At 42.1% G+C, this 24,579-nt stretch overlaps 1 protein-coding gene across 10 annotated transcripts in view; it reads left to right on the forward strand.

Annotated features, from left to right (window-relative positions):
- The window catches only part of LOC115103296 (kinesin-like protein KIF1A), a 62,402-nt gene that overhangs the window by 25,779 nt on the left and 12,044 nt on the right, over window positions 1–24,579 (forward strand). For 2 of the 10 annotated variants that reach the window (XM_065005897.1, XM_065005904.1), the window contains exons 11-40: window positions 120–198; window positions 370–448; window positions 703–845; window positions 2,088–2,218; window positions 2,482–2,561; window positions 2,816–2,891; window positions 3,056–3,135; window positions 3,428–3,534; window positions 6,495–6,578; window positions 6,856–7,036; window positions 7,137–7,209; window positions 7,309–7,405; window positions 7,500–7,660; window positions 8,835–9,013; window positions 9,164–9,301; window positions 9,583–9,701; window positions 9,838–9,932; window positions 10,058–10,193; window positions 10,599–10,797; window positions 13,036–13,126; window positions 13,292–13,410; window positions 13,489–13,562; window positions 13,668–13,776; window positions 13,893–13,959; window positions 14,141–14,225; window positions 14,555–14,660; window positions 15,132–15,155; window positions 23,248–23,362; window positions 23,503–23,636; window positions 23,750–23,811. In XM_065005897.1, coding sequence (XP_064861969.1) covers window positions 120–198; window positions 370–448; window positions 703–845; window positions 2,088–2,218; window positions 2,482–2,561; window positions 2,816–2,891; window positions 3,056–3,135; window positions 3,428–3,534; window positions 6,495–6,578; window positions 6,856–7,036; window positions 7,137–7,209; window positions 7,309–7,405; window positions 7,500–7,660; window positions 8,835–9,013; window positions 9,164–9,301; window positions 9,583–9,701; window positions 9,838–9,932; window positions 10,058–10,193; window positions 10,599–10,797; window positions 13,036–13,126; window positions 13,292–13,410; window positions 13,489–13,562; window positions 13,668–13,776; window positions 13,893–13,959; window positions 14,141–14,225; window positions 14,555–14,660; window positions 15,132–15,155; window positions 23,248–23,362; window positions 23,503–23,636; window positions 23,750–23,811 — 3,223 coding nt within the window. The remainder of the gene's footprint in view (window positions 1–119; window positions 199–369; window positions 449–702; window positions 846–2,087; window positions 2,219–2,481; window positions 2,562–2,815; window positions 2,892–3,055; window positions 3,136–3,427; window positions 3,535–6,494; window positions 6,579–6,855; window positions 7,037–7,136; window positions 7,210–7,308; window positions 7,406–7,499; window positions 7,661–8,834; window positions 9,014–9,163; window positions 9,302–9,582; window positions 9,702–9,837; window positions 9,933–10,057; window positions 10,194–10,598; window positions 10,798–13,035; window positions 13,127–13,291; window positions 13,411–13,488; window positions 13,563–13,667; window positions 13,777–13,892; window positions 13,960–14,140; window positions 14,226–14,554; window positions 14,661–15,131; window positions 15,156–23,247; window positions 23,363–23,502; window positions 23,637–23,749; window positions 23,812–24,579) is intronic. The other 8 variants (XM_065005900.1, XM_065005898.1, XM_065005899.1 and 5 more) reach the window with 8 other exon arrangements.

The raw sequence follows: 24,579 nt of genomic DNA on the forward strand, positions 1-24,579 counted from the left end.
GGTATTAAGAGATGGATGATTAACAAACGTTTCTTCTTATATGTATTCCTACATTTGTCAACATATAAATGCACTTCTATTGAAGCAGTATTCTAATTGGGAAGATTATCTGTTAACAGAACAAGAAGAAGAAGAAGGTGGAGAGCCATATCCCATACAGAGACTCAGTGCTGACCTGGCTACTGAGAGAGAACCTGGGTACGTGCTTTCCACCTAGTAGCCCAGGTCCTGCCGACTACGATAATTGTAGCGTCCTCATCACTGTTTACTCTTTTGTTTAAATCCTCTGCAGATACCCTTTAAATAATCCTTCCTCCTCTCGTCCTCATCCACAATTCATCTGTTTTCCCCTTTCTTTCTGTCCATTAGGAGGTAACTCTCGCACCGCCATGGTGGCAGCCCTCAGCCCTGCTGATATCAACTATGACGAGACCCTGAGCACCCTCAGGTAAGAACCCAGCTCTGAGGTAACATTCTCCTGTTAAAAACATAGTAGTCATTGGATGACCCTATAGTACTTCACTGTCATCATTTGTGAAGTGTAATGACAATGCATTATGAGACTAAACCAGAAAGTAAACTAGGAGCTTCAAGTAATGATGCCTTGAAGGCTCCCATGTTTTCACTGTCAATGTAATTATGAACAAAGTAGAATTGAGATTTTGGGGTGAATGTCCCCTTTAATGGTTTTCATTCTCTCAGGTATGCAGACCGCGCTAAGCAGATCCGCTGTAACGCTGTTATCAACGAGGACCCCAACAACCGTCTGGTGCGTGAGTTGAAGGAGGAGGTGTGTCGCCTCAAGGACCTCCTCTTTGCTCAGGGTCTGGGAGATATCATAGACAGTGAGTACACACACACACACACACACACACACACACACACACACACACACACACACACACACACACACACACACACACACACACACAGGATGAGTGTCTCACACACACTCTTCTCTCTCCCCTCTCCTCTCAGCATATCGATGTCCTGGTCCTGTGATAGCTGGTTTGAAAAGTGTGTATATTCTGGCAACCTCAGGCTTTTGCAGCTAACTTGACAATAAAGCTCAAACTCTTATGACACTAAAGTCCTTATACCCCAGAGCTATGACAGGACTCCGAACCAAAACTCATCTAAAACCTATAGAAAGGTTTTACATGAGACCAGCAGACCCTGTAGACAAGACACTGCTCTCATAGTACTTTCCATGTTCTAATTTCCCTCGTTTATCTGCACTGATCTGCAAACATGGGATAGGTGAACGCAAGATGGTGGACTTCTTTTAGGGAACAGACTTGTCCACCTGTCCAGTCCTTTCAGATCAGTGTAGATCAAGAAGAGGAGACGAGGGGAGGAAGCCATTTTAGACTGTTGGGATGCATGCAGCCTTGGTTACACCGGTTCTCTGGGTGTGTAGCTAGCTGATTGGATGCTCTGCTTCTGAAGAGGAGCTTTGATATGCCAGGTTCTTAATGTGGGCTCTGGTTGGGTCTCTAGAGCTCAGCTGCCTTCTAATTCACACAGCTTGCCCGGCATAATTGTCCCTTGCGGATGAATAACGTTTTTTGGAATTGCATTGAATTTAATTCAATAATGCTTTCACAGCCTTTCAGCCTGGAGATTATACTGCAAGTAAGAACTAAAAGACATTTATTCTAGGCTGCCCTATATATTGGCTGGTCTTCATATAACATTGCTTGTTTTTAGCTTGGTATTTAATGTATTTTGCATATGAATGTCAGAGAAATGCATTGGCTCTAACTTATGCTTAACATATTCCGTCAGTTTAAGTTGCTCTTTTCTCGCTCTCTCTGCAGTGGCTTTGGTAAGCACCTGTCTGCTTCTACAATCCATCTTTTGAGCTCTCTTCTTCTTTTTGTTGCTCTTCCCTTTCCTCCATATGTCCATCTCTCTGTTTTTCTCTCCACCCCGATGTCTCCTCTTCCTCACCTTCCTGCTGTCTGCTCCCTCTCTCTCCCTCTCTCCCCCACACACTCCCGCTCTTCTTCTGGCAGACTTGTGTGATTACAACAACTTTGTCAATAAACGCCAGGCTGTCAATCAAATGGGTGATCTATCCACAGTGACCAATGCCATGACTGGGATGAGCCCCTCCCCCTCACTCTCTGCTCTGTCCAGCCGCGCGGGCTCCATGGCAAACCTGCACGACCGCATCTTCAGCCCCGCCTCCGAGGAGGCCATAGAGAGACTCAAGGTAGGTAGGAGGGAGGTAGGGTGAAATGAGAGGTAGTGGGGGAGTGAGTAAGTGACTGTGTGAGCTAAAGGGATTGAAGGAGAAAGAGACAGGGTGGGAAAGGGAGAGAGAGGAGGAGAGGAAGGCGGTGGAGAGATAGAGATAGAGAGGAGAAGAAGAAAATTAGAGAGAGACGGCAAGGGTGAGGGAGGCTAACCACAATGCTTAGTAATACCATGTGTGTACCATACCAATGTAGACATTTGTCATTCTTTCCACCCTAGGAAACAGAGAAAATCATTGCAGAGCTCAATGAAACATGGGAGGAGAAGCTGCGACGTACTGAAGATATCCGGATGCAGAGGTGTGTTAGACGGATCAAATCAAATGTATTTATATAGCCCTTCGTACATCAGCTGATATCTCAAAGTGCTGTACAGAAACCCAGCCTAAAACCCCAAACAGCAAGCAATGCAGGTGTAGAAGCACGGTGGCTAGGAAAAACTCCCTAGAAAGGCCAAAACCTAGGAAGAAACCTAGAGTCCCTCTGTCTTAAATAACCGTTATAACTAACCCAAACCCCAATCCCCCAAAAACATGGCTCTCTGTTATCTGTAGGGAAGCCCTACTGGCTGAGATGGGTGTGGCCATGAGAGAAGATGGAGGCACCGTGGGCGTGTTCTCCCCCAAGAAGGTCAGAACCTCAAAAATACAGTACACCCCTATCACAACTGTAATGATATCCATTACAGTACCCATAATGCTCTGTACATAATCATGTTTTCCCCCCATCATGCTACAACAACCCCTGTCAACAACATTTAGACACAAGTCCTAATGTTCATGTCTTTCTTCCAGACCCCTCACCTGGTGAACCTAAACGAGGACCCACTGATGTCTGAGTGCTTACTCTACTACATCAAAGATGGGACCACCAAGTAAGAACCCCTTCTTTCTTTCACCTGCAGGAAATGTGCACTTTTCATTGAGAACTATTTTGGACTGAGGTGGCCAACAGTCCTGTAGTACAGTATATATGGATTCGGAGTAGAGGGGTCAGCTGTTTAAGTTTACTACCTGGAATATCAAAGGTGATGAGTGGTCCTGTGAAGTGGACGAGGATATTTTATCATCTTCCGAATGTGAAGACTGAAATAGCTTTCTTACAAGAAATACATCTGCGTACAGCAAATCACTCTGGACTCCATGTCCTCTGTATCTTTCCCTCAGGGTGGGTCGTGAGGACGCCAGAAGTCGCCAGGACATCGTGCTCAGCGGCCATTTTATCCAGGACGAGCACTGCACCTTCAGCAGCACCACAGGCCCCGGGGGAGAAGGTGAGACTGAATTGACCAACTGTGGACGAACCATGCTAGTTCTATTAGTTATATTTCTATGGGAGCAATAACTGGCAGATTATGCCTGAGTGCACCAGAGGTTATAGAGACTCTGTAGAGACTGGGACTAGTGAGACTGGTGTTATAGACTATAGAGTAAAATGACTGGGCTATAGACTATAGATTAGGAAAACTGTGTTATAGACTATAGATTAGGATGACTGGGTTATAGACTATATATTAAGATGACTGGCTAATAGACAATTAGGATGACTGATGTTATAGACTATATATTAGGATGACTGGTGTTATAGACTATAGATTAGGATGACTGGGTTATAGACTATAGATTAGGATGACGGTTATAGACTATAGATTAGGATGACTGGTGTTATAGACTATAGATTAGGATGACTGGGTTATAGACTATAGATTAGGATGACTGGTGTTATAGACTATAGATTAGGAAAACTGGGTTATAGACTATAGATTAGGATGACTGGTGTTATAGACTATAGATTAGGATGACTGGTGTTATAGACTATAGATTAGGATGACTGGGTTATAGACTATAGATTAAAACAACTGGGTTATAGACTATAGATGAGGAAAACTGGGTTATAGACTATAGATTAGGATGACTGGTGTTATAGACTATAGATTAGGATGACTGGGTTATAGACCATATATTAAGATGACTGGCTAATAGACTATTAATTAGGATGACTGATGTTATAGACTATAGATTAGGATGACTGGTGTTATAGACTATAGATTAGGATGACTGGGTTATAAACTATAGATTAGGAAAACTGGGTTATAGACTATAGAGTAGGAAAACTGGGTTATAGACTATAGATTAGGATGACTGGGTTATAGACTATAGATTAGGATGACTGGGTTATAGACTATAGATTAGGAAAACTGGGTTATAGACTATAGATTAGGAAAACTGGGTTATAGACTATAGATTAGGAAAACTGGGTTATAGACTATATATTAAGATGACTGGGTTATAGACTATAGATTAAGATGACTGGGTTATAGACTATAGATTAGGATGACTGGGTTATAGACTATAGATTAGGATGACTGGGTTATAGACTATAGATTAGGAAAACTGTGTTATAGACTATATATTAAGATGACTGGCTAATAGACTATTAATTAGGATGACTGATGTTATAGACTATAGATTAGGATGACTGGTGTTATAGACTATAGATTAGGATGACTGGGTTATAGACTATAGATTAGGATGACTGGTGTTATAGACTATAGATTAGGATGACTGGGTTATAGACTATAGATTAGGAAAACTGGGTTATAGACTATAGAGTAGGAAAACTGGGTTATAGACTATAGATTAGGATGACTGGGTTATAGACTATAGATTAGGAAAACTGGGTTATAGACTATAGATTAGGAAAACTGGGTTATAGACTATAGATTAGGAAAACTGGGTTATAGACTATAGATTAGGAAAACTGGGTTATAGACTATATATTAAGATGACTGGGTTATAGACTATAGATTAGGATGACTGGGTTATAGACTATAGATTAGGATGACTGGGTTATAGACTATAGATTAGGAAAACTGGGTTATAGACTATAGATTAGGATGACTGGTGTTATAGACTACAGGAAGACTGGTGTTATAGATGAGGATGAATGGCTAATAGACTAGACGTTACGTCCGTCGTTAGATTAATGAGAACAAAGCGCAGCGTGGAAAGTGTTCATGATTTTTAATACTGAACTCCGACAAAACAACAAAATACAAAACTGAACGTAAAGTTCTGCAGGGCTAGACAGCAACTATGCAAGAACAAGATCCCACAACTAAAGGGGGAAAAAAGGCTGCCTAAGTATGATCCCCAATCAGAGACAACGATAGACAGCTGCCTCTGATTGGGAACCTTACCCGACCAGCAAAGAAATAGAAAAACTAGAATGCCCACCCAAATCACACCCGACCTAACCAAATAGAGAAACAAAAAGGCTCTCTAAGGTCAGGGCGTGACACTAGATTAGGATGACTGGGTTATAGACTATAGAGATGTGGACTAGTGAGGTTCTATACTATAGAGATGTGGACTAGTGAGGTTTTAGACTATAGAGACGTGGACTAGTGAGATTCTAGACTATAGAGATGTTGACTAGTGAGGTTCTAGACTATAGAGACGTGGACTAGTGAGGTTCTAGACTATAGAGACGTGGACTAGTGAGGTTTTAGACTATAGAGACGTGGACCAGTGAGGTTCTAGACTATAGAGACGTGGACTAGTGAGGTTCTAGACTATAGAGACGTGGACTAGTGAGGTTTTAGACTATAGAGACGTGGACCAGTGAGGTTCTAGACTATAGAGACGTGGACTAGTGAGGTTCTAGACTATAGAGACGTGGACTAATGAGGTTTTAGACAATAGAGACGTGGACTATCTGAGGTTCTATACTATAGAGACGTGGACTACTGAGGTTCTAGACTATAGAGATGTGGACTAGTGAGGTTATAGTAGTGTAATCACAGCAGACAGTAGAATGGGTAGAGTCTAGTGAGTGTGTGGGTAGAGTCTAGTGAGTGTGTGGGTAGAGTCTAGTGAGTGTGTGGGTAGAGTCTAGTGAGTGTGTGGGTAGAGTCTAGTGAGTGTGTGGGTAGAGTCTAGTGAGTGTGTGGGTAGAGTCTAGTGAGTGTGTGGGTAGAGTCCAGTGAGTGTGTGGGTAGTGTCTAGTGAGTGTGTGGGTAGTGTCTAGTGAGTGTGTGGGTAGAGTCTAGTGAGTGTGTGGGTAGAGTAGTGAGTGTGTGGGTAGAGTCTAGTGAGTGTGTGGGTAGAGTCTAGTGAGTGTGTGGGTAGTGTCCAGTGGGTAGTGTGCAGAGAACCAGTGCAAGAGAATCAGTAGAATGGTCAAATGTTCACCATCCCCGGTGGTTCTTGTCTGTTGATGATGATGACACAGGGAACGTCTTCCTGGAGCCCTGCGAGGGGGCGGAGATCTATGTCAACGGGAAACTGGTGACCACGCCTACTCTGCTTCGCTCAGGTAAGTCTTGAACCCCTCAGCGTCTTCCACTGAGCGTGGGAAACATATATACCACACACGTAAAACATACTGAAAAACTCTGTAATGATTTTATTTTAAAATGTTTTATTTGTTTTGGCATGAATCAGCTTCCATATACAACATCTACAAATAAACTAAGAATCATCACAGGTGATTCACACTCCAGGGTTAGAAAAACATCAATAGGTAAAAATGTATGAAACAACTGATGCATGATGCGGTTGACCTCAGATTGACCTTTGACTCCTGACCCCAGGGAACCGCATTATCATGGGGAAGAGCCATGTGTTCCGCTTCAATGACCCGGAGCAGGCGCGGCAGGAGCGGGAGAGGACGCCCTTCGCTGAGACCCCCGTGGAGCCCGTGGACTGGGCCTTCGCCCAGAGAGAGCTGCTGGAGAAACAGGGCATCGACATGAAGCAGGAGATGGAGTCAAGGTACAATAATCAATGGGCTACCTTTGGCAAAGCACCAACTGTAATGAACTATCATCCTTTTATATAGCTTAAAACTGATTTGTGATCGTTTTGTTTGCAGGCTTCAAGAGTTAGAAGATCAGTACCGCAGAGAACGAGAGGAGGCCAGTAACCTTCTGGAACAACAGAGACTGGTAAGACAGGCCACTAAGAGATTTTTTGAAATACGTATGAGATATATGCGCTATATTCTGTCATGTGATTTGATGTGTTTGTACCATGGTCTCTCCTAGGACTATGAGAGTAAACTGGAGGCCCTGCAGAAACAGGTGGACAGAAACTCCCGTTGCCTGGAGCCCCCAGAGGAAGAGGAGGAGCCTGAGGAGGAAGGTGAGACAGTGATTGACAGTTATCCACCTGAAATAAGATGCCTGTTGCTGAGGCCAGACAATGGAATATTTTTAGAATGATGGAATGTTTGAAGTTTTTCCCATAGTTCCATGGACCACGTGTGAGACGGAGCTTGCACTGTGGGCTTTCCGTAAGTGGCGTTTCTACCAGTTTACCTCCCTCAGGGACCTGCTGTGGGGAAACGCCATCTTCCTCAAGGAAGCCAACGCCATCAGTGTGGAGCTCAAGAAGAAGGTAGGTACACTGTCATTATATTTTGGGGCGGCAGGTAGCCTAGTGGTTAGAGCGTTGGACTAGTAACCGAAAGGTTGCAAGATCAAATCCCCGAGCTCAAATCCCCGAGCCCCTGAACAAGGCAGTTACTAGGCCGTCATTGAAAATAACAATTTGTTCTTAACTGACTTGCCTAGTTAAATAAAGGTAAAATAAAATATACAGTGAGCTCCAAAATGATTGGGACAGTGACACATTTGTTGTTGTTTTGTCTCTGTATTCCAGCACTTTGGAATTATACAACAACCATGTGGTTGAACTTTAATTTGAGGGTATTTTGTATTCATATCAGGTGAACCGTTTAGAAATTACAGAGCTTTTTGTACATAGTCCACCCATTTTAGGAGACCAAAAGTATTGGAACAAATTCACATATATTTGTATTAAAGTTGTCAAAAGTTGAGTATTTGGTCCCATATTCCTAGCAAGCAAGACTACATAAAGCTTGTGACTCTACACACTTGTTAGATGTATTCGCTGTTTTTTTGGTTGTGTTTCAGATTATTTTGTGCCCAATAGAAATGAATGGTAAATAATTATATTCCTATTTACTAGAAAAGTGACTCCATAATGACACAATACATTATTTACCATTAATTTTTATTGGGCACAAAGTATAATTTCCAATCCAAAGTGCTGGAGTACAGAGCCAAAACAACAACAAACGCGTCACTGTCCCAATACCTTTTGGAGCTCACTGTACATTATATCTATAAAGTAGAACAAAGATTCAAAGGTGAAACTGTCAGCTATCTGTAAAATGAAACTGTGTTGTTAATCAGTTCAGTCAATCTACTAAATGAGTGTGCACAGAATCAGACGGGTACTGTTCTTAGTATGAAAAGCAAAACAAATGTGTGCACTCACTGCTGCAAACCGCTCTCGATAAGAGCATCTGCTAAATGACTCAAATGTAAAAATGTTAACTGTCTTAGGAAACTGTAAATCCATTCAACGTGTCAGCAAAGACTGGTAATTGCAAAAAAAAAAAAACTTGCATAGTCATTGAACCTTTCCAATTGTCAATTGGTTCGATGAGTCAGTGAAATGAGATTTGACATCAACATTCTAAAACAAAACTATTTTGTTGCTAATGTGCTAAAAATGTTAAAATGATCCACTCTCTCCTTTGCAGGTCCAGTTCCAGTTTGTGCTGCTGACCGACACTCTGTACTCCCCACTGCCCCCGGACCTGCTGCCCCCCAGCGTGACCAAGGAGAGGGAGAGACAGCCCTTCCCTCGCACCATCGTAGCAGTGGACATCCAGGACCAGAAGAACGGGGCCACACACTACTGGACCCTGGAGAAACTCAGGTATGTGTGGGGGGATGGTGGGAGTTTATTTTGTACATAGCTCTGGTATGTAGGACTATATGGGTTCACGTTACCCAGCGTCTACTTTACTGTGTCTGTTGGTGTGATGTAATCTGAGCTGACTGTGTGTTGACTGTTCTGCCCCTGTAGGCAGAGGCTGGACCTGATGAGGGAGATGTATGACCGTGCGGCGGAGGTGCCCAGCAGCACTGTGGAGGACTGTGACCAGGCCCTGACCGGGGGAGACCCCTTCTATGACCGCTTCCCATGGTTCCGTCTGGTGGGCAGGTCAGTCATGGACCCAGGCCCTGTTCTTTTCAAATGTAGCCGTCTTTCCCTTACTTCCTTGAGGTAATCACTAAGCAGCCAGTGTTTTTATTATGAGAGCAAAAGGATGGAAACAGATCCAATAAGATACAGAGGGGAAGATACACGTGAAAAATATTTGAACAGGGCCCGGGCTAGTAGACTTGCCCCACTAGAGACCACCTCAAGATTCTATGACGCTCTGAAATGATTTCCCTGTGTCTGTTCCTGCTCCCCCTCTCCTTCTCTGTCCCCGTCCGCAGGGCCTTTGTGTACCTGAGTAACCTGCTGTACCCCGTGCCCCTGGTGCACCGTGTGGCCATCGTCAGTGAGAAGGGAGAGGTGAAGGGCTTCCTCAGGGTGGCAGTGCAGGCCATCTCAGGTACAGAGAGTTGACTCTTGTGAAACTGAGAGACTGAGACAGAGTGATACAACAGCTATTACAGTTTGTTTATGGATGCTTCTAGTATTTGTTGAGTGTTTGGAGTCGTAACCAACCAGCTGTCTTCTCTCCCCAGCTGATGAAGAAGCCCCTGACTACGGCTCTGGTGTCAGACAGTCAGGAACTGCCAAGATCTCCTTTGAGGACCAACAGTTTGAGAAGGTAGAATCAGTAAGAGATGATATAAAAACTGGAGATCTTGCCAAGCCACTGTCTGCATGCTGTATCTAAAACAATGCAGTATCATTATCTAAAAGGGTTATAATATATATCATATCAAGTGTTTGTCTGGTCAGTTCCAGACAGAGTCGTGTTCTGGCAGCATGTCTCACTCTAACACCTCCCAAGAGGAGCTCCGCTTTGTTGAGGGGGAGGGACAGACCTCTGACATAGGAGCTGACCCTGACGAGGTCAACAACAACACCTGTGCTGGTGAGGGCATCTTAGTCATCATCTTCATCATCATCACACCTGATTTCTCTTTAATATAATGTGTTATGGATGTTCTGTTGGTATTGCAAGTGTGGTCTCAACGTTAGGCCCCCCCTTTCTACTATAAATAGATATTCAGTGGTGTACAATGGCAGCGCCCACACTACAAATCATTGAGGATGACAAACAAAGTCAATGACTTAATCCCATTGTGGTCCTCAGATATTATCCGCACAAATAAGTTTAGAGAAGACATATTTATGTAAGCCTATCTAGGGTGTAATGCATCGGATAATTGTTTATTCAATGTGTCGATGTGTTTCGTATCGCTTCCTATCCAAATAAACCATAATATGTCAATGAAATGTTAACTGAAAGGTCAACATGTCCTCACTATGACCCCAGACTTGTCCCCCGTCACAGCCACTCCGGAGGCCCCTCAGAGCCCGTTGAAGGGGGTTCTGGGTCTGGAACTACCCCTGGAGCTAAACCAGGAGAAGGCCCTGTCCCACCTCCGCATCGGATCCACTTTCACCTTCAGGGTCACCGTGCTGCAAGCCTCCAGCATCTCTGCCGAATATGCCGATATCTTCTGCCAGTTCAAGTTAGTGCCTCTCCCATCCAACTTCTTGATGCATTTTAGACTTTATTTGACCAGGAAGTGTCTTGAGGTTTAGGTTCAATGTTTTTGAGAGAGACTTGACAAGATGTCAGTGAGGAAAAGCATTTTGAATGATGATGATGATGATGTTGCATATGGGAGCATTTGTTTCTAAAATCTCTTCTTAGGAACAACTACAAGTGTCTATGGTTTAACTCAGGCAGTCCTCGCATTCTAACTGTCTCATAGCTATGCTATGACAATGCCGTGCCATTCAGGGCCTGTCACTTCTCTCTATCTAGAAACAACCCATCCTCTCTTGATTTAAACAAACTTAAATCTTATGGTTAGTATTATTTCTAAAGGTTAGTGTTATTCCTAAGGGTTAGTGTTATTCCTAAGGATTAGTGTTATTACTAAGGGTTAGTGTTATTCCTAAGGGTTGGTGTTATTCCTAAGGGTTGGTGTTATTCCTAAGGGTTGGTGTTATTCCTAAGGGTTGGTGTTATTCCTAAGGGTTGGTGTTATTCCTAAGGGTTGGTGTTATTCCTAAGGGTTGGTGTTATTCCTAAGGGTTGGTGTTATTCCTAAGGGTTAGTGTTATTCCTAAGGGTTGGTGTTATTCCTAAGGGTTGGTGTTATTCCTAAGGGTTGGTGTTATTCCTAAGGGTTGGTGTTATTCCTAAGGGTTGGTGTTATTCCTAAGGGTTAGTGTTATTCCTAAGGGTTAGTGTTATTCCTAAAGCTTGGTGTTATTCCTAAGGGTTGGTGTTATTCCTAAGGGTTGGTGTTATTCCTAAGGGTTGGTGTTATTCCTAAGGGTTGGTGTTATTCCTAAGGGTTAGTGTTATTCCTAAGGGTTGGTGTTATTCCTAAGGGTTGGTGTTATTCCTAAGGGTTGGTGTTATTCCTAAGGGTTGGTGTTATTCCTAAGGGTTGGTGTTATTCCTAAGGGTTGGTGTTATTCCTAAGGGTTGGTGTTATTCCTAAGGGTTGGTGTTATTCTGTTATTCCTAAGGGTTGGTGTTATTCTGTTATTCCTAAGGGTTGGTGTTATTCTGTTATTCCTAAGGGTTGGTGTTATTCCTAAGGGTTGGTGTTATTCTGTTATTCCTAAGGGTTGGTGTTATTCTGTTATTCCTAAGGGTTGGTGTTATTCCTATGGCAGATTCGTCCGACGGTGAAAGACAAGTTTCCATCAAATGTGCTCATAATCAATGCAGGATATTGAGAGTAGTAAATATTATACGCTGAGTGTAAAAATATCAAGAACACTTTCCCTTTAGTCCTCAGAACAGCCTACATTTGTCACGGCATGGACTCTCCAAGGTGTCAAAAGCGTTGCACAGGGATGCTGGCCCATGTTGACTCTCCAAGGTGTCAAAAGCGTTGCACAGGGATGCTGGCCCATGTTGACTCTCCAAGGTATCAAAAGCGTTGCACAGGGATGCTGGCCCATGTTGACTCTCCAAGGTGTCAAAAGCGTTGCACAGGGATACTGGCCCATGTTGGCTCTCCAAGGTGTCAAAAGCGTTGCACAGGGATGCTGGCCCATGTTGACTCTCCAAGGTGTCAAAAGCGTTGCACAGGGATACTGGCCCATGTTGGCTCTCCAAGGTATCAAAAGCGTTGCACAGGGATACTGGCCCATGTTGGCTCTCCAAGGTGTCAAAAGCGTTGCACAGGGATGCTGGCCCATGTTGACTCTCCAAGGTGTCAAAAGCGTTGCACAGGGATACTGGCCCATGTTGACTCTCCAAGGTGTCAAAAGCGTTGCACAGGGATGCTGGCCCAGGTTGACTCCAATGGCTGGATGCCCTTTGGGTGGTGGACCATTCTTGATATGGAAAACTGTTGAGTGTGAAAAACCCAGCAGTGTTGTAGTTCTTGACACAAACTGGTGGGCCTGGCACCTACAACCATACCCCATTCAAAGGCACTTAAATATTTTGTCTTGTCCGTTCACCCACTGAATGTCTCATTTGCCTCAAGGCTTAAAAATCCTTCTTTAACGTGTCTCCTCCCCTTCATCTGCACTGATTGAAGTGGATTTAACAAGTGACATCAATAAGGGCTCATAGCTTTCACCTGGTCAGTCTATGTCATGGAAAGATGTTTTGTACACTCAGTGTATTTAGTAATGTTACAGTGCAGTAGTTTAATGTATATTGTTTTGTATACACTCAATGTACATGATTAATGAATATTTAATATTGATTGAATGTGTTTTTCTACTTCCAGCTTCATCCACCGACATGACGAGGCTTTTTCCACTGAGCCACTGAAGAACACAGGCAGAGGACCTCCTCTGGGATTCTACCATGTACAAAATGTAAGCACTGACCAGAAACAATATGTTCTTTTTCATTACAACTAATAGGTCTCATTTCTATGATATTACCATTATTTAATCAATTTATTTTGTATTTCCTTGTATCATCCATTGTTACAGGCCTTATTGAGTGATGGCTAACCTCACTTTTGATTTGTCTATTAGATCACGGTAGAGGTCACCAAGTCGTTTGTGGAGTACATCAAGACCCAGCCCATCGTCTTCGAGGTGTTTGGTCACTACCAGAAACAGCCGTTCCCACCTCTCTGCAAAGACCTCATCAGGTGATAAAACTCTACTTGTTCTCTTCTTCTTCAATTGATCCCGTTTCACTGTCTTGCTAAAATAGTCAATTTTAAAAGTTCACACTTTTTTTACAGTCCCCTTCGACCTTCTAGGAGGCAATTCCCGAGGGTCATGCCCTTGTCTAAACCAGGTGAGGGTTCAAACATGGTATTGTGTCCTTCTCTTTATCTTAGCAAAGTGTTTGTCACAGTGCCATAACATTAACCAGGCCAGATTCATTCCTTCTCTTTCACAGTGCCGGCCACCAAGCTAAACACCTTGACACGCTCCATGGCAGGCCCATGTCACTCCAAATATGACCTCATGGCCTTCTTTGAGATCTGTGAGCTGGAGGCCAATGGAGAGTGAGCAACCTTAACATCTATTTCCTTACTTCCCCGTTCGTATCAAGGAATCAAATGGACACAACAATCATCATCTACTCATATAGTTTGTACATTTGTTCTGTGTTTGTCCTCAGCTATATCCCTTCAGTGGTGGACCACAGAGGTGGCATGCCTTGCCATGGAACCTTCCTCCTTCACCAGGTAAAGAATTGCAACATTTTCAGAGGGGAGTTGATTTGAATCTATTTCTCAGTTATTTAAAGCCCAGTGTTGACTTACATTTACATTTACATTTAAGTCATTTAGCAGACGCTCTTATCCAGAGCGACTTACAAATTGGTGCATTCACCTTATGACTTCCTGTGTGGTGACCTGTCCACAGGGCATCCAGAGGAGGATCACAGTTACCATAGCACACGAGACAGGAAATGACGTAGAGTGGAAGGAGGTCAAGGAGCTGGTGGTGGGTGAGTACGGCTGGAAGAATGCTTTATTAGGAGACAACAGAGCGTTATGACAATAAAGATCCACTAGCTCCATCTTTACAGTACATCAATCGATCAATCAAATGTATTTGTAGAGGCCTTTTTACATCAACAGATGTCACAAAGTACTATATAGAAACCCAACCTAAAACCCCAAACATCAAAGAATGCAGATGTAGAAGCACTGTGGCTAGGAAAAACTCCCTAGGAACCTAGGAACCAGGCTCTGAGGGTTAGCCAGTCCTCTTCTGGCTGTGTCGGGTGGATCATAAACATCCATCTCTTGACTTTTGACCTTTGACCTCTCTCAGGGCGTATCCGGAATACTCCGGAGGCTGACGAGACCATAATTGACCCAAACATCCTCTCCCTCAACATCTTGTCTGCAGGCTACGTCTGGCCCTCGTATGACGACAAGTACGTATGCTTTCCCCTTTCTCAGCTTTTTACTGGACATACTGGGCATACTGTGCATACTGGACATACTGTGCATGCTGTGCATACTGTACATACGGGATATACTGGGCATACATACTGTGCATACTGGACATGCTGTGCATACTGGACATAATGGACATACTGTGCATACTGGACATAATGTGCATGCTGTGCATACTGTACATACTGGATATACTGGACATAATGGACATACTGTGCATACTGTACATACTGTAGTTATGAATCAATGGCTTTAGCTTGTTTCTCTCTTTCACAACAACACCGAATATGATTTTCCATAATGTTCTGCTGCAGTATGTCTATGTTTCTCTTATTTGTTGTTGTATATTAACACTGTATATTTTGGTCACTTTGCTGCTGTGAAATCCTCAGCTGCTTGTTTAACCCGCTCGCCCTCTTCTCTTTTCTTTGTGCTTCGCTGTATTGCAGTGTTTCCCTGGGAGTTGACCATAGGTATAACACACAACCTTTCTCCTTCTCTCCTCTCTTTATACAACCTTTCTCCTTCTCTCCTCTCTTTATACAACCTTTCTCCTTCTCTCCTCTCTTTATACAACCTTTCTGCTTCTCTCCTCTCTTTATACAACCTTTCTGCTTCTCTCTTGTCTTTATACAACCTTTCTCCTTCTCTCCTCTCTTTATACAACCTTTCTGCTTCTCTCCTCTCTTTATACAACCTTTCTGCTTCTCTCTTCTCTTTATATAACATTTCTGCTTCTCTCCTCTCTTTATACAACCTTTCTGCTTCTCTCCTCTCTTTATACAACCTTTCTGCTTCTCTCTTGTCCTTATACAACCTTTCTGCTTCTCTCCTCTCTTTATACAACCTTTCTGCTTCTCTCCTCTCTTTATACAACCTTTCTGCTTCTCTCCTCTCTTTACACAACCTTTCTGCTTCTCTCTTCTCCTTATACAACCTTTCTGCTTCTCTCCTCTCTTTATACAACCTTTCTCCTTCTCTCCTCTCTTTATACAACCTTTCTGCTTCTCTCCTCTCTTTATACAACCTTTCTGCCTCTCTCCTCTCTTTATACAACCTTTCTGCTTCTCTCCTCTCCTTATACAACCTTTCTCCTTCTCTCCTCTCTTTATACAACCTTTCTGCTTCTCTCCTCTCTTTATACAACCTTTCTGCTTATCTCCTCTCTTTATACAACCTTTCTGCTTCTCTCCTCTCTTTATACAACCTTTCTGCTTCTCCTCTCTTTATACAACCTTTCTCCTTCTCTCTCTTTATACAACCTTTCTGCTTCTCTCTTGTCCTTATACAACCTTTCTGCTTCTTATTGTCCTTATACAACCTTTCTCCTTCTCTCTCTCTTTATACAACCTTTCTGCTTCTCTCTCTTTATACAACCTTTCTCCTTCTCTCTCTTTATACAACCTTTCTGCTTCTCTCCTCTCTTTATACAACCTTTCTGCTTCTCTCCTCTCTTTATACAACCTTTCTGCTTCTCTCCTCTCTTTATACAACCTTTCTGCTTCTCTCCTCTCTTTATACAACCTTTCTGCTTCTCTCCTCTCTTTATACAACCTTCTCTCTGCTTCTCTCCTCTCTTTATACAACCTTTCTGCTTCTCTCCTCTCTTCTTATACAACCTTTCTGCTTCTCTCCTCTCTTTATACAACCTTTCTGCTTCTCTCCTCTCTTTATACAACCTTTCTGCTTCTCTCCTCTCTTTATACAACCTTTCTGCTTTTCTTTCTCTTCTCTCTTTATACAACCTTTCTGCTTCTTTATACAACCTTTCTGCTCTCTTTATACAACCTTTCTGCTTCTCTCTCTCTTTATACAACCTTTCTGCTTTCTCCTCTCTTTATACAACCTTTCTGCTTCTCTCCTCTCTTTATACAACCTTTCTGCTTCTCTCTCTCTTTATACAACCTTTCTGCTTCTCTTCTCTCTTTATACAACCTTTCTGCTTCTCTCCTCTCTTTATACAACCTTTCTGCTTCTCTCCTCTCTTTATACAACCTTTCTGCTTCTCTCCTCTCTTTATACAACCTTTCTGCTTCTCTCCTCTCTTTATACAACCTTTCTGCTTCTCTCCTCTCTTTATACAACCTTTCTGCTTCTCTCCTCTCTTTATACAACCTTTCTGCTTCTCCTCTCTTTATACAACCTTTCTGCTTCTCCTCTCCTTATACAACCTTTCTCCTTCTCTCTCTTTATACAACCTTTCTGCTTCTCTCCTCTCTTTATACAACCTTTCTCCTTCTCTCTCTTTATACAACCTTTCTGCTTCTCTCCTCTCTTTATACAACCTTTCTGCTTCTCTCCTCTCTTTATACAACCTTTCTGCTTCTCTCCTCTCTTTATACAACCTTTCTGCTTCTCTCTTCTCCTTATACAACCTTTCTGCTTTCTCTTCTCCTCTCTTTATACAACCTTTCTGCTTCTCTCTCTCTTTATACAACCTTTCTGCTTTCTCTACAACCTCTCTCTTATACAACCTTTCTGCTTCTCTCCTCTCTTTATACAACCTTTCTGCTTCTCTCCTCTCTTTATACAACCTTTCTGCTTCTCTCCTCTCTTTATACAACCTTTCTGCTTCTCTCCTCTCTTTATACAACCTTTCTGCTTCTCTCCTCTCTTTATACAACCTTTCTGCTTCTCTCCTCTCTTTATACAACCTTTCTCCTTCTCTCCTCTCTTTATACAACCTTTCTTTATACAACCTTTTCTTCTCCTCTCTTTATACAACCTTTCTCCTTCTCTCTCTTTATACAACCTTTCTGCTTCTCTCCTCTCTTTATACAACCTTTCTGCTTCTCTCTCTCTCTTTATACAACCTTTCTGCTTCTCTCCTCTCTTTATACAACCTTTCTGCTTCTCTCCTCTCTTTATACAACCTTTCTCCTTCTCTCTCTCTTTATACAACCTTTCTGCTTCTCTCCTCTCTTTATACAACCTTTCTTCTTCTCTTTATACAACCTTTCTCTCTTATACAACCTTTCTATACAACCTTTCTGCTTCTCTCTCTTTATACAACCTTTCTGCTTCTCCTCTCTTTATACAAACTTCTCTCCTTCTTTATACAACCTTTCTGCTTCTCTCCTCTCTTTATACAACCTTTCTGCTTCTCTCCTCTCTTTATACAACCTTTCTGCTTCTCTCCTCTCTTTATACAACCTTTCTGCTTCTCTCTCTCTTTATACAACCTTTCTGCTTCTCTCCTCTCTTTATACAACCTTTCTGCTTCTCTCCTCTCTTTATACAACCTTTCTGCTTCTCTCCTCTCTTTATACAACCTTTCTGCTTCTCTCTCCTTATACAACCTTTCTGCTTCTCTCCTCTCCTTTATACAACCTTTCTGCTTCTCTCCTCTCTTTATACAACCTTTCTGCTTCTCTCCTCTCTTTATACAACCTTTCTGCTTCTCTCCTCTCTTTATACAACCTTTCTGCTTCTCTCCTCTCTTTATACAACCTTTCTGCTTCTCTCTCCTCTCCTTATACAACCTTTCTGCTTCTCTCCTCTCTTTATACAACCTTTCTGCTTCTCTCCTCTCTTTATACAACCTTTCTGCTTCTCTCCTCTCTTTATACAACCTTTCTGCTTCTCTCCTCTCTTTATACAACCTTTCTGCTTTCTCTCTCTTTATACTCTTTATACAACCTTTCAACCTTCTCTTCTCTCTCTTTATACAACCTTTCTGCTTCTCTTCTCTCTCTTTATACAACCTTTCTGCTTCTCTCTCTCTTTATACAACCTTTCTGCTTCTCTCCTCTCTTTATACAACCTTTCTGCTTCTCTCCTCTCTTTATACAACCTTTCTGCTCTCTCTCTTTATACAACCTTTCTGCTTCTCTCTCTCTTTATACAACCTTTCTGCTTCTCTCCTCTCTTTATACAACCTTTCTCTTCTCTCTCTCCTTATACAACCTTTCTGCTTCTCTCTCTCTTTATACAACCTTTCTGCTTCTCTCCTCTCTTTATACAACCTTTCTGCTTCTCTCTCTCTTTATACAACCTTTCTGCTTCTCTCCTCTCTTTATACAACCTTTCTCTTTATACAACCTTTCTCTTCTCTCTTTATACAACCTTTCTGCTTCTCTCCTCTCTTTATACAACCTTTCTGCTTCTCTCCTCTCTTTATACAACCTTTCTGCTTCTCTCCTCTCTTTATACAACCTTTCTGCTTCTCTTTTCTCTCCTCTCTTTATACAACCTTTCTGCTTCTCTCCTCTCTTTATACAACCTTTCTGCTTCTCTCCTCTCTTTATACAACCTTTCTGCTTTCTCCTCTCTTTATACAACCTTTCTGCTTCTCTCCTCTCTTTATACAACCTTTCTGCTTCTCTCCTCTCTTTATACAACCTTTTTCTGCTTCTCTACAACCTCTCTTTATACAACCTTTCTGCTTCTCTCCTCTCTTTATACAACCTTTCTGCTACAACCTTTCTCCTCTCTTTATACAACCTTTCTGCTTCTCTCCTCTCTTTATACAACCTTTCTGCTTCTCTCTCTCTTTATACAACCTTTCTGCTTCTCTCCTCTCTTTATACAACCTTTCTGCTTCTCTCTTCTCTCCTTATACAACCTTTCTCTCTTTATACAACCTTTCTGCTTCTCTCCTCTCTTTATACAACCTTTCTGCTTCTCTCCTCTCTTTATACAACCTTTCTGCTTCTCTCCTCTCTTTATACAACCTTTCTGCTTCTCTCTCTCTTTATACAACCTTTCTGCTTCTCTCCTCTCTTTATACAACCTTTCTCTTCTTCTCTCTCTTTATACAACCTTTCTGCTTCTCTCTCTCTTTATACAACCTTTCTGCTTCTCTCTCTCTTTATACAACCTTTCTGCTTCTCTCCTCTCTTTATACAACCTTTCTGCTTCTCTCTTCTCCTTATACAACCTTTTCTCTCTCTTTATACAACCTTTCTCTCTCTCCTCTCTTTATACAACCTTTCTGCTTCTCTCCTTCTTTATACAACCTTTCTCTTCTCTCTTTATACAACCTTTCTGCTTCTTCTCTCTCTTTATACAACCTTTCTGCTTCTCTCCTCTCTTTATACAACCTTTCTGCTTCTCTCCTCTCTTTATACAACCTTTCTGCTTCTCTCCTCTCTTTATACAACCTTTCTGCTTCTCTCCTCTCTTTATACAACCTTTCTGCTTCTCTTTCTCTTTATACAACCTTTCTGCTTCTCTCCTCTCTTTATACAACCTTTCTGCTTCTCTCTCTCTTTATACAACCTTTCTGCTTCTCTCCTCTCTTTATACAACCTTTCTGCTTCTCTCCTCTCCTTATACAACCTTTCTCCTTCTCTCTCTTTATACAACCTTTCTGCTTCTCTCCTCTCTTTATACAACCTTTCTGCTTCTCTCCTCTCTTTATACAACCCTTTCTGCTTCTCTCCTCTCTTTATACAACCTTTCTGCTTCTCTCCTCTCTTTATACAACCTTTCTGCTTCTCTCCTCTCTTTATACAACCTTTCTGCTTCTCTCCTCTCTCTTTATACAACCTTTCTGCTTCTCTCTCTTTATACAACCTTTCTCCTTCTCCTCTCTTTATACAACCTTTCTGCTTCTCTCCTCTCTTTATACAACCTTTCTGCTTCTCTCTCTCTTTATACAACCTTTCTGCTTCTCTCTCTCTTTATACAACCTTTCTGCTCTTTATACAACCTTTCTCCTCTCTTTATACAACCTTTCTGCTTCTCTCCTCTCTTTATACAACCTTTCTGCTTCTCTCCTCTCTTTATACAACCTTTCTGCTTCTCTCCTCTCTTTATACAACCTTTCTGCTTCTCTCCTCTCTTTATACAACCTTTCTGCTTCTCTCCTCTCTTTATACAACCTTTCTGCTTCTCTCTCTTTATACAACCTTTCTGCTTCTCTCCTCTCTTTATACAACCTTTCTGCTTCTCTCCTCTCTTTATACAACCTTTCTGCTTTTCTTTCTCCTCTCTCTTTATACAACCTTTCTGCTTCTCTCCTCTCTTTATACAACCTTTCTGCTTCTCTCCTCTCCTTATACAACCTTTCTGCTTCTCTCCTCTCTTTATACAACCTTTCTGCTTCTCTCCTCTCTTTATACAACCTTTCTGCTTCTCTCCTCTCTTTATACAACCTTTCTGCTTCTCTCCTCTCTTTATACAACCTTTCTGCTTCTCTCTCTCTCTTTATACAACCTTTCTGCTTCTCTCCTCTCTTTATACAACCTTTCTGCTTCTCTCTCTCTTTATACAACCTTTCTGCTTCTCTCCTCTCTTTATACAACCTTTCTGCTTCTCTCCTCTCTTTATACAACTTTCTTTCTGCTTTTCTCTCTCTTTATACAACCTTTCTGCTTCTCTCCTCTCTTTATCTTTCTGCTTCTCTCTTTATACAACCTTTCTGCTTCTCTCCTCTCTTTATACAACCTTTCTGCTTCTCTCCTCTCTTTATACAACCTTTCTGCTTCTCTCCTCTCTTTATACAACCTTTCTGCTTCTCTCCTCTCTTTATACAACCTTTCTGCTTCTCTCCTTATACAACCTTTCTCCTTCTCTCCTCTTTATACAACCTTTCTGCTTCTTCTCTCCTCTCTTTATACAACCTTTACAACCTTTCTGCTTCTCTCCTCTCTTTATACAACCTTTCTGCTTATCTCCTCTCCTTATACAACCTTTCTGCTTCTCTCCTCTCCTTATACAACCTTTCTCCTTCTCTCTCTCTCTTTATACAACCTTTCTGCTTCTCTCCTCTCTTTATACAACCTTTCTCCTTCTCTCTCTTTATACAACCTTTCTGCTTCTCTCCTCTCTTTATACAACCTTTCTGCTTCTCTCTTGTCCTTATACAACCTTTCTGCTTCTCTCCTCTCTTTATACAACCTTTCTGCTTCTCTCTTCTCCTTATACAACCTTTCTGCTTCTCTCTTCTCCTTTACAACCTTTCTGCTTCTCTCCTCTCTTTATACAACCTTTATACAACCTTTCTGCTTCTCTCTCTTTATACAACCTTTCTGCTTCTCTCCTCTCTTTATACAACCTTTCTGCTTCTCTCCTCTCTTTATACAACCTTTCTGCTTCTCTCCTCTCTTTATACAACCTTTCTGCTTCTCTCCTCTCTTTATACAACCTTTCTGCTTCTCTCTCTCTCTTTATACAACCTTTCTGCTTCTCTCTCTTTATACAACCTTTCTGCTTCTCTCCTCTCCTTATACAACCTTTCTCCTTCTCTCTCTTTATACAACCTTTCTGCTTCTCTCCTCTCTTTATGCAACCTTTCTGCTTCTCTCCTCTCTTTATACAACCTTTCTGCTTCTCTTCTCTCTTTATACAACCTTTCTGCTTCTCTCCTCTCTTTATACAACCTTTCTGCTTCTCTCCTCTCTTTATACAACCTTTCTGCTTCTCTCCTCTCTTTATACAACCTTTCTGCTTCTCTCTCTTTATACAACCTTTCTGCTTCTCTCCTCTTTATACAACCTTTCCTTTCTTTATACAACTTTCTTCTCTCCTCTCTTTATACAACCTTTCTGCTTCTCTCCTCTCTTTATACAACCTTTCTGCTTCTCTCCTCTCTTTATACAACCTTTCTGCTTCTCTCCTCTCTTTATACAACCTTTCTCTCTTTCTCTCCTCTCTTTATACAACCTTTCTGCTTCTCTCCTCTCTTTATACAACCTTTCTGCTTCTCTCCTCTCTTTATACAACCTTTCTGCTCCTCTCTTTATACAACCTTTCTGCTTCTCAATCTTTATACAACCTTTCTGCTTCTCTCCTCTCTTTATACAACCTTTCTGCTTCTCTCCTCTCTTTATACAACCTTTCTGCTTTTCTCCTCTCTTTATACAACCTTTCTGCTTCTCTCCTCTCTTTATACAACCTTTCTGCTTCTCTCCTCTCTTTATACAACCTTTCTGCTTCTCTCCTCTCCTTATACAACCTTTCTCCTTCTCTCCTCTGTTTATACAACCTTTCTGCTTCTCTCCTCTCTTTATACAACCTTTCTGCTTCTCTCCTCTCTTTATACAACCTTTCTCCTTCTCTCTTGTCTTTATACAACCTTTCTGCTTCTCTCCTCTCTTTATACAACCTTTCTGCTTCTCAACTCTTTGTTTCTTTGCTTTTTGTTGTTTTATTTCTAACTTTTTTCTGCAGTTGTTTTTAACCTGACATGTTCATTTGACATGACGCTTAGCAGTGAATTCAAAGCTGTTGTTTCTGTCCATGTATAGAGTTTGTTTCAGTACCCCTTGTCTTTGAGGGGCTTGCACAACTGAATACCCTTTCCTCTTGATACTGCCTGATCTATGCCGATGAAGGAAAGTCATACTACGTGTTTCCAGTCACTCATCATTGACAAATTGAAAACAACGTCTATACACCAGTGGAGGCTGCTGAGGGGAGGACGGCTCATAATAATGTCTGGAATGGAGCGAATGGAATGGCATCAAATGCACGGAAGCCATTTGTTTGATGTTGTTGATACCTTTCCACTAATTCCGCTCTGGCCATTACCACGTGCCTGTCCTCCCCAATTAAAGTACCACCAGCCTCCTGTGCTAGACACAAAAAAACACAAACTTTTCCCCTTGTGTTTACCTACAGGACGTTTTACCGGTTTGAGGCAGCATGGGACAGCTCCATGCACAACTCCCTCCTTCTGAACCGCGTCACTCCCTATGGAGAGAAGATCTACATCACCCTCTCAGCCTACCTAGAGGTAAACATTTCCTTCGCTGCAACCCAGAAACATCACCCATGTTGGCTCTCTATATTGATGGGGGGAAGTGGTGAGTTAGCCTGTACACTACAATGTAAAGTGATGTGAGTTTAATGCTGGTTCTGGTCCATTCCTTTCAGATGGAGAACTGCACCCAGCCGACGGTGATCACCAAAGACTTCTGTATGGTGTTCTACTCCCGTGACGCCAAGCTCCCTGCCTCTCGCTCCATTAGAAACCTTTTCAGCACCGGCTGCCTAAGGCCCTCAGAGAGGTAGCTAGGCCCATATTATTCTAGGTTATATATCTCTATGTGGGTAGGCCCCACCTCAAGCCCTCTCTGTGGAATCTGACAGTACTAACTCTGTCCTCTCTTCTCTTCCTCAGTAACCGTGTCACTGGAGTGTATGAAGTCAGTCTCTGCCATGTCGCTGATGCCGGAAGTCCAGGTAGAGTAAAGGAATGGCAGAATGCTTGATTATAAACACAATTATAAACTGGGTGGTTCGAGCACTGAATGCTGATTGGCTCACAGCCGTGGTATATCAGACCGTATACCACAGGTATGACAAAACATGTATTTTTTACTGCTCTAATTATGTTGGTAACCAGTTTATAATAGCAATAAGGCACCTCGGAGATTTGTGGTATTATGACCAATATACCATGGCTACGGGTTGTATCCATGCACTCCGCGTTGCGTCGTTCCCAGGAACAGCCCTTAGCCGTGGTATATTGGCCATATACCACACCCCCTAGTGCCTTATTGCTTAATTCTACACAAGTATCTGGGCTGCATTTCATCCAACTTGTGTGTGCAACTGTCAATTTAACAGTTCACTCTGTCTGGAGATAAATCTGGATTGAGCTGCAACCCACATCCCCAGTGTGTTCTGGCAGTATATAGACAGTATATCTGTATATAGGCAGTATATAGACAGTATATAGACAGTATATCTGTATATAGGCAGTATATAGACAGTATATCCGTATATAGGCAGTATTTTAGACAGTATATAGACAGTATATCTGTATATAGGCAGTATATCCGTATATAGGCAGTATTTTAGACAGTATATAGACAGTATATCTGTATATAGGCAGTATATAGGCAGTATATATAGACAGTATATAGGCAGTATACAGACAGTATATAGGCAGTATATATACAGTGTATAGGCAGTATATATAGGCAGTACACAGACAGTATATAGGCA

The sequence above is a fragment of the Oncorhynchus nerka genome, linkage group LG20, assembly GCF_034236695.1.
Source record: "Oncorhynchus nerka isolate Pitt River linkage group LG20, Oner_Uvic_2.0, whole genome shotgun sequence".
NCBI lineage: Eukaryota > Metazoa > Chordata > Actinopteri > Salmoniformes > Salmonidae > Oncorhynchus > Oncorhynchus nerka.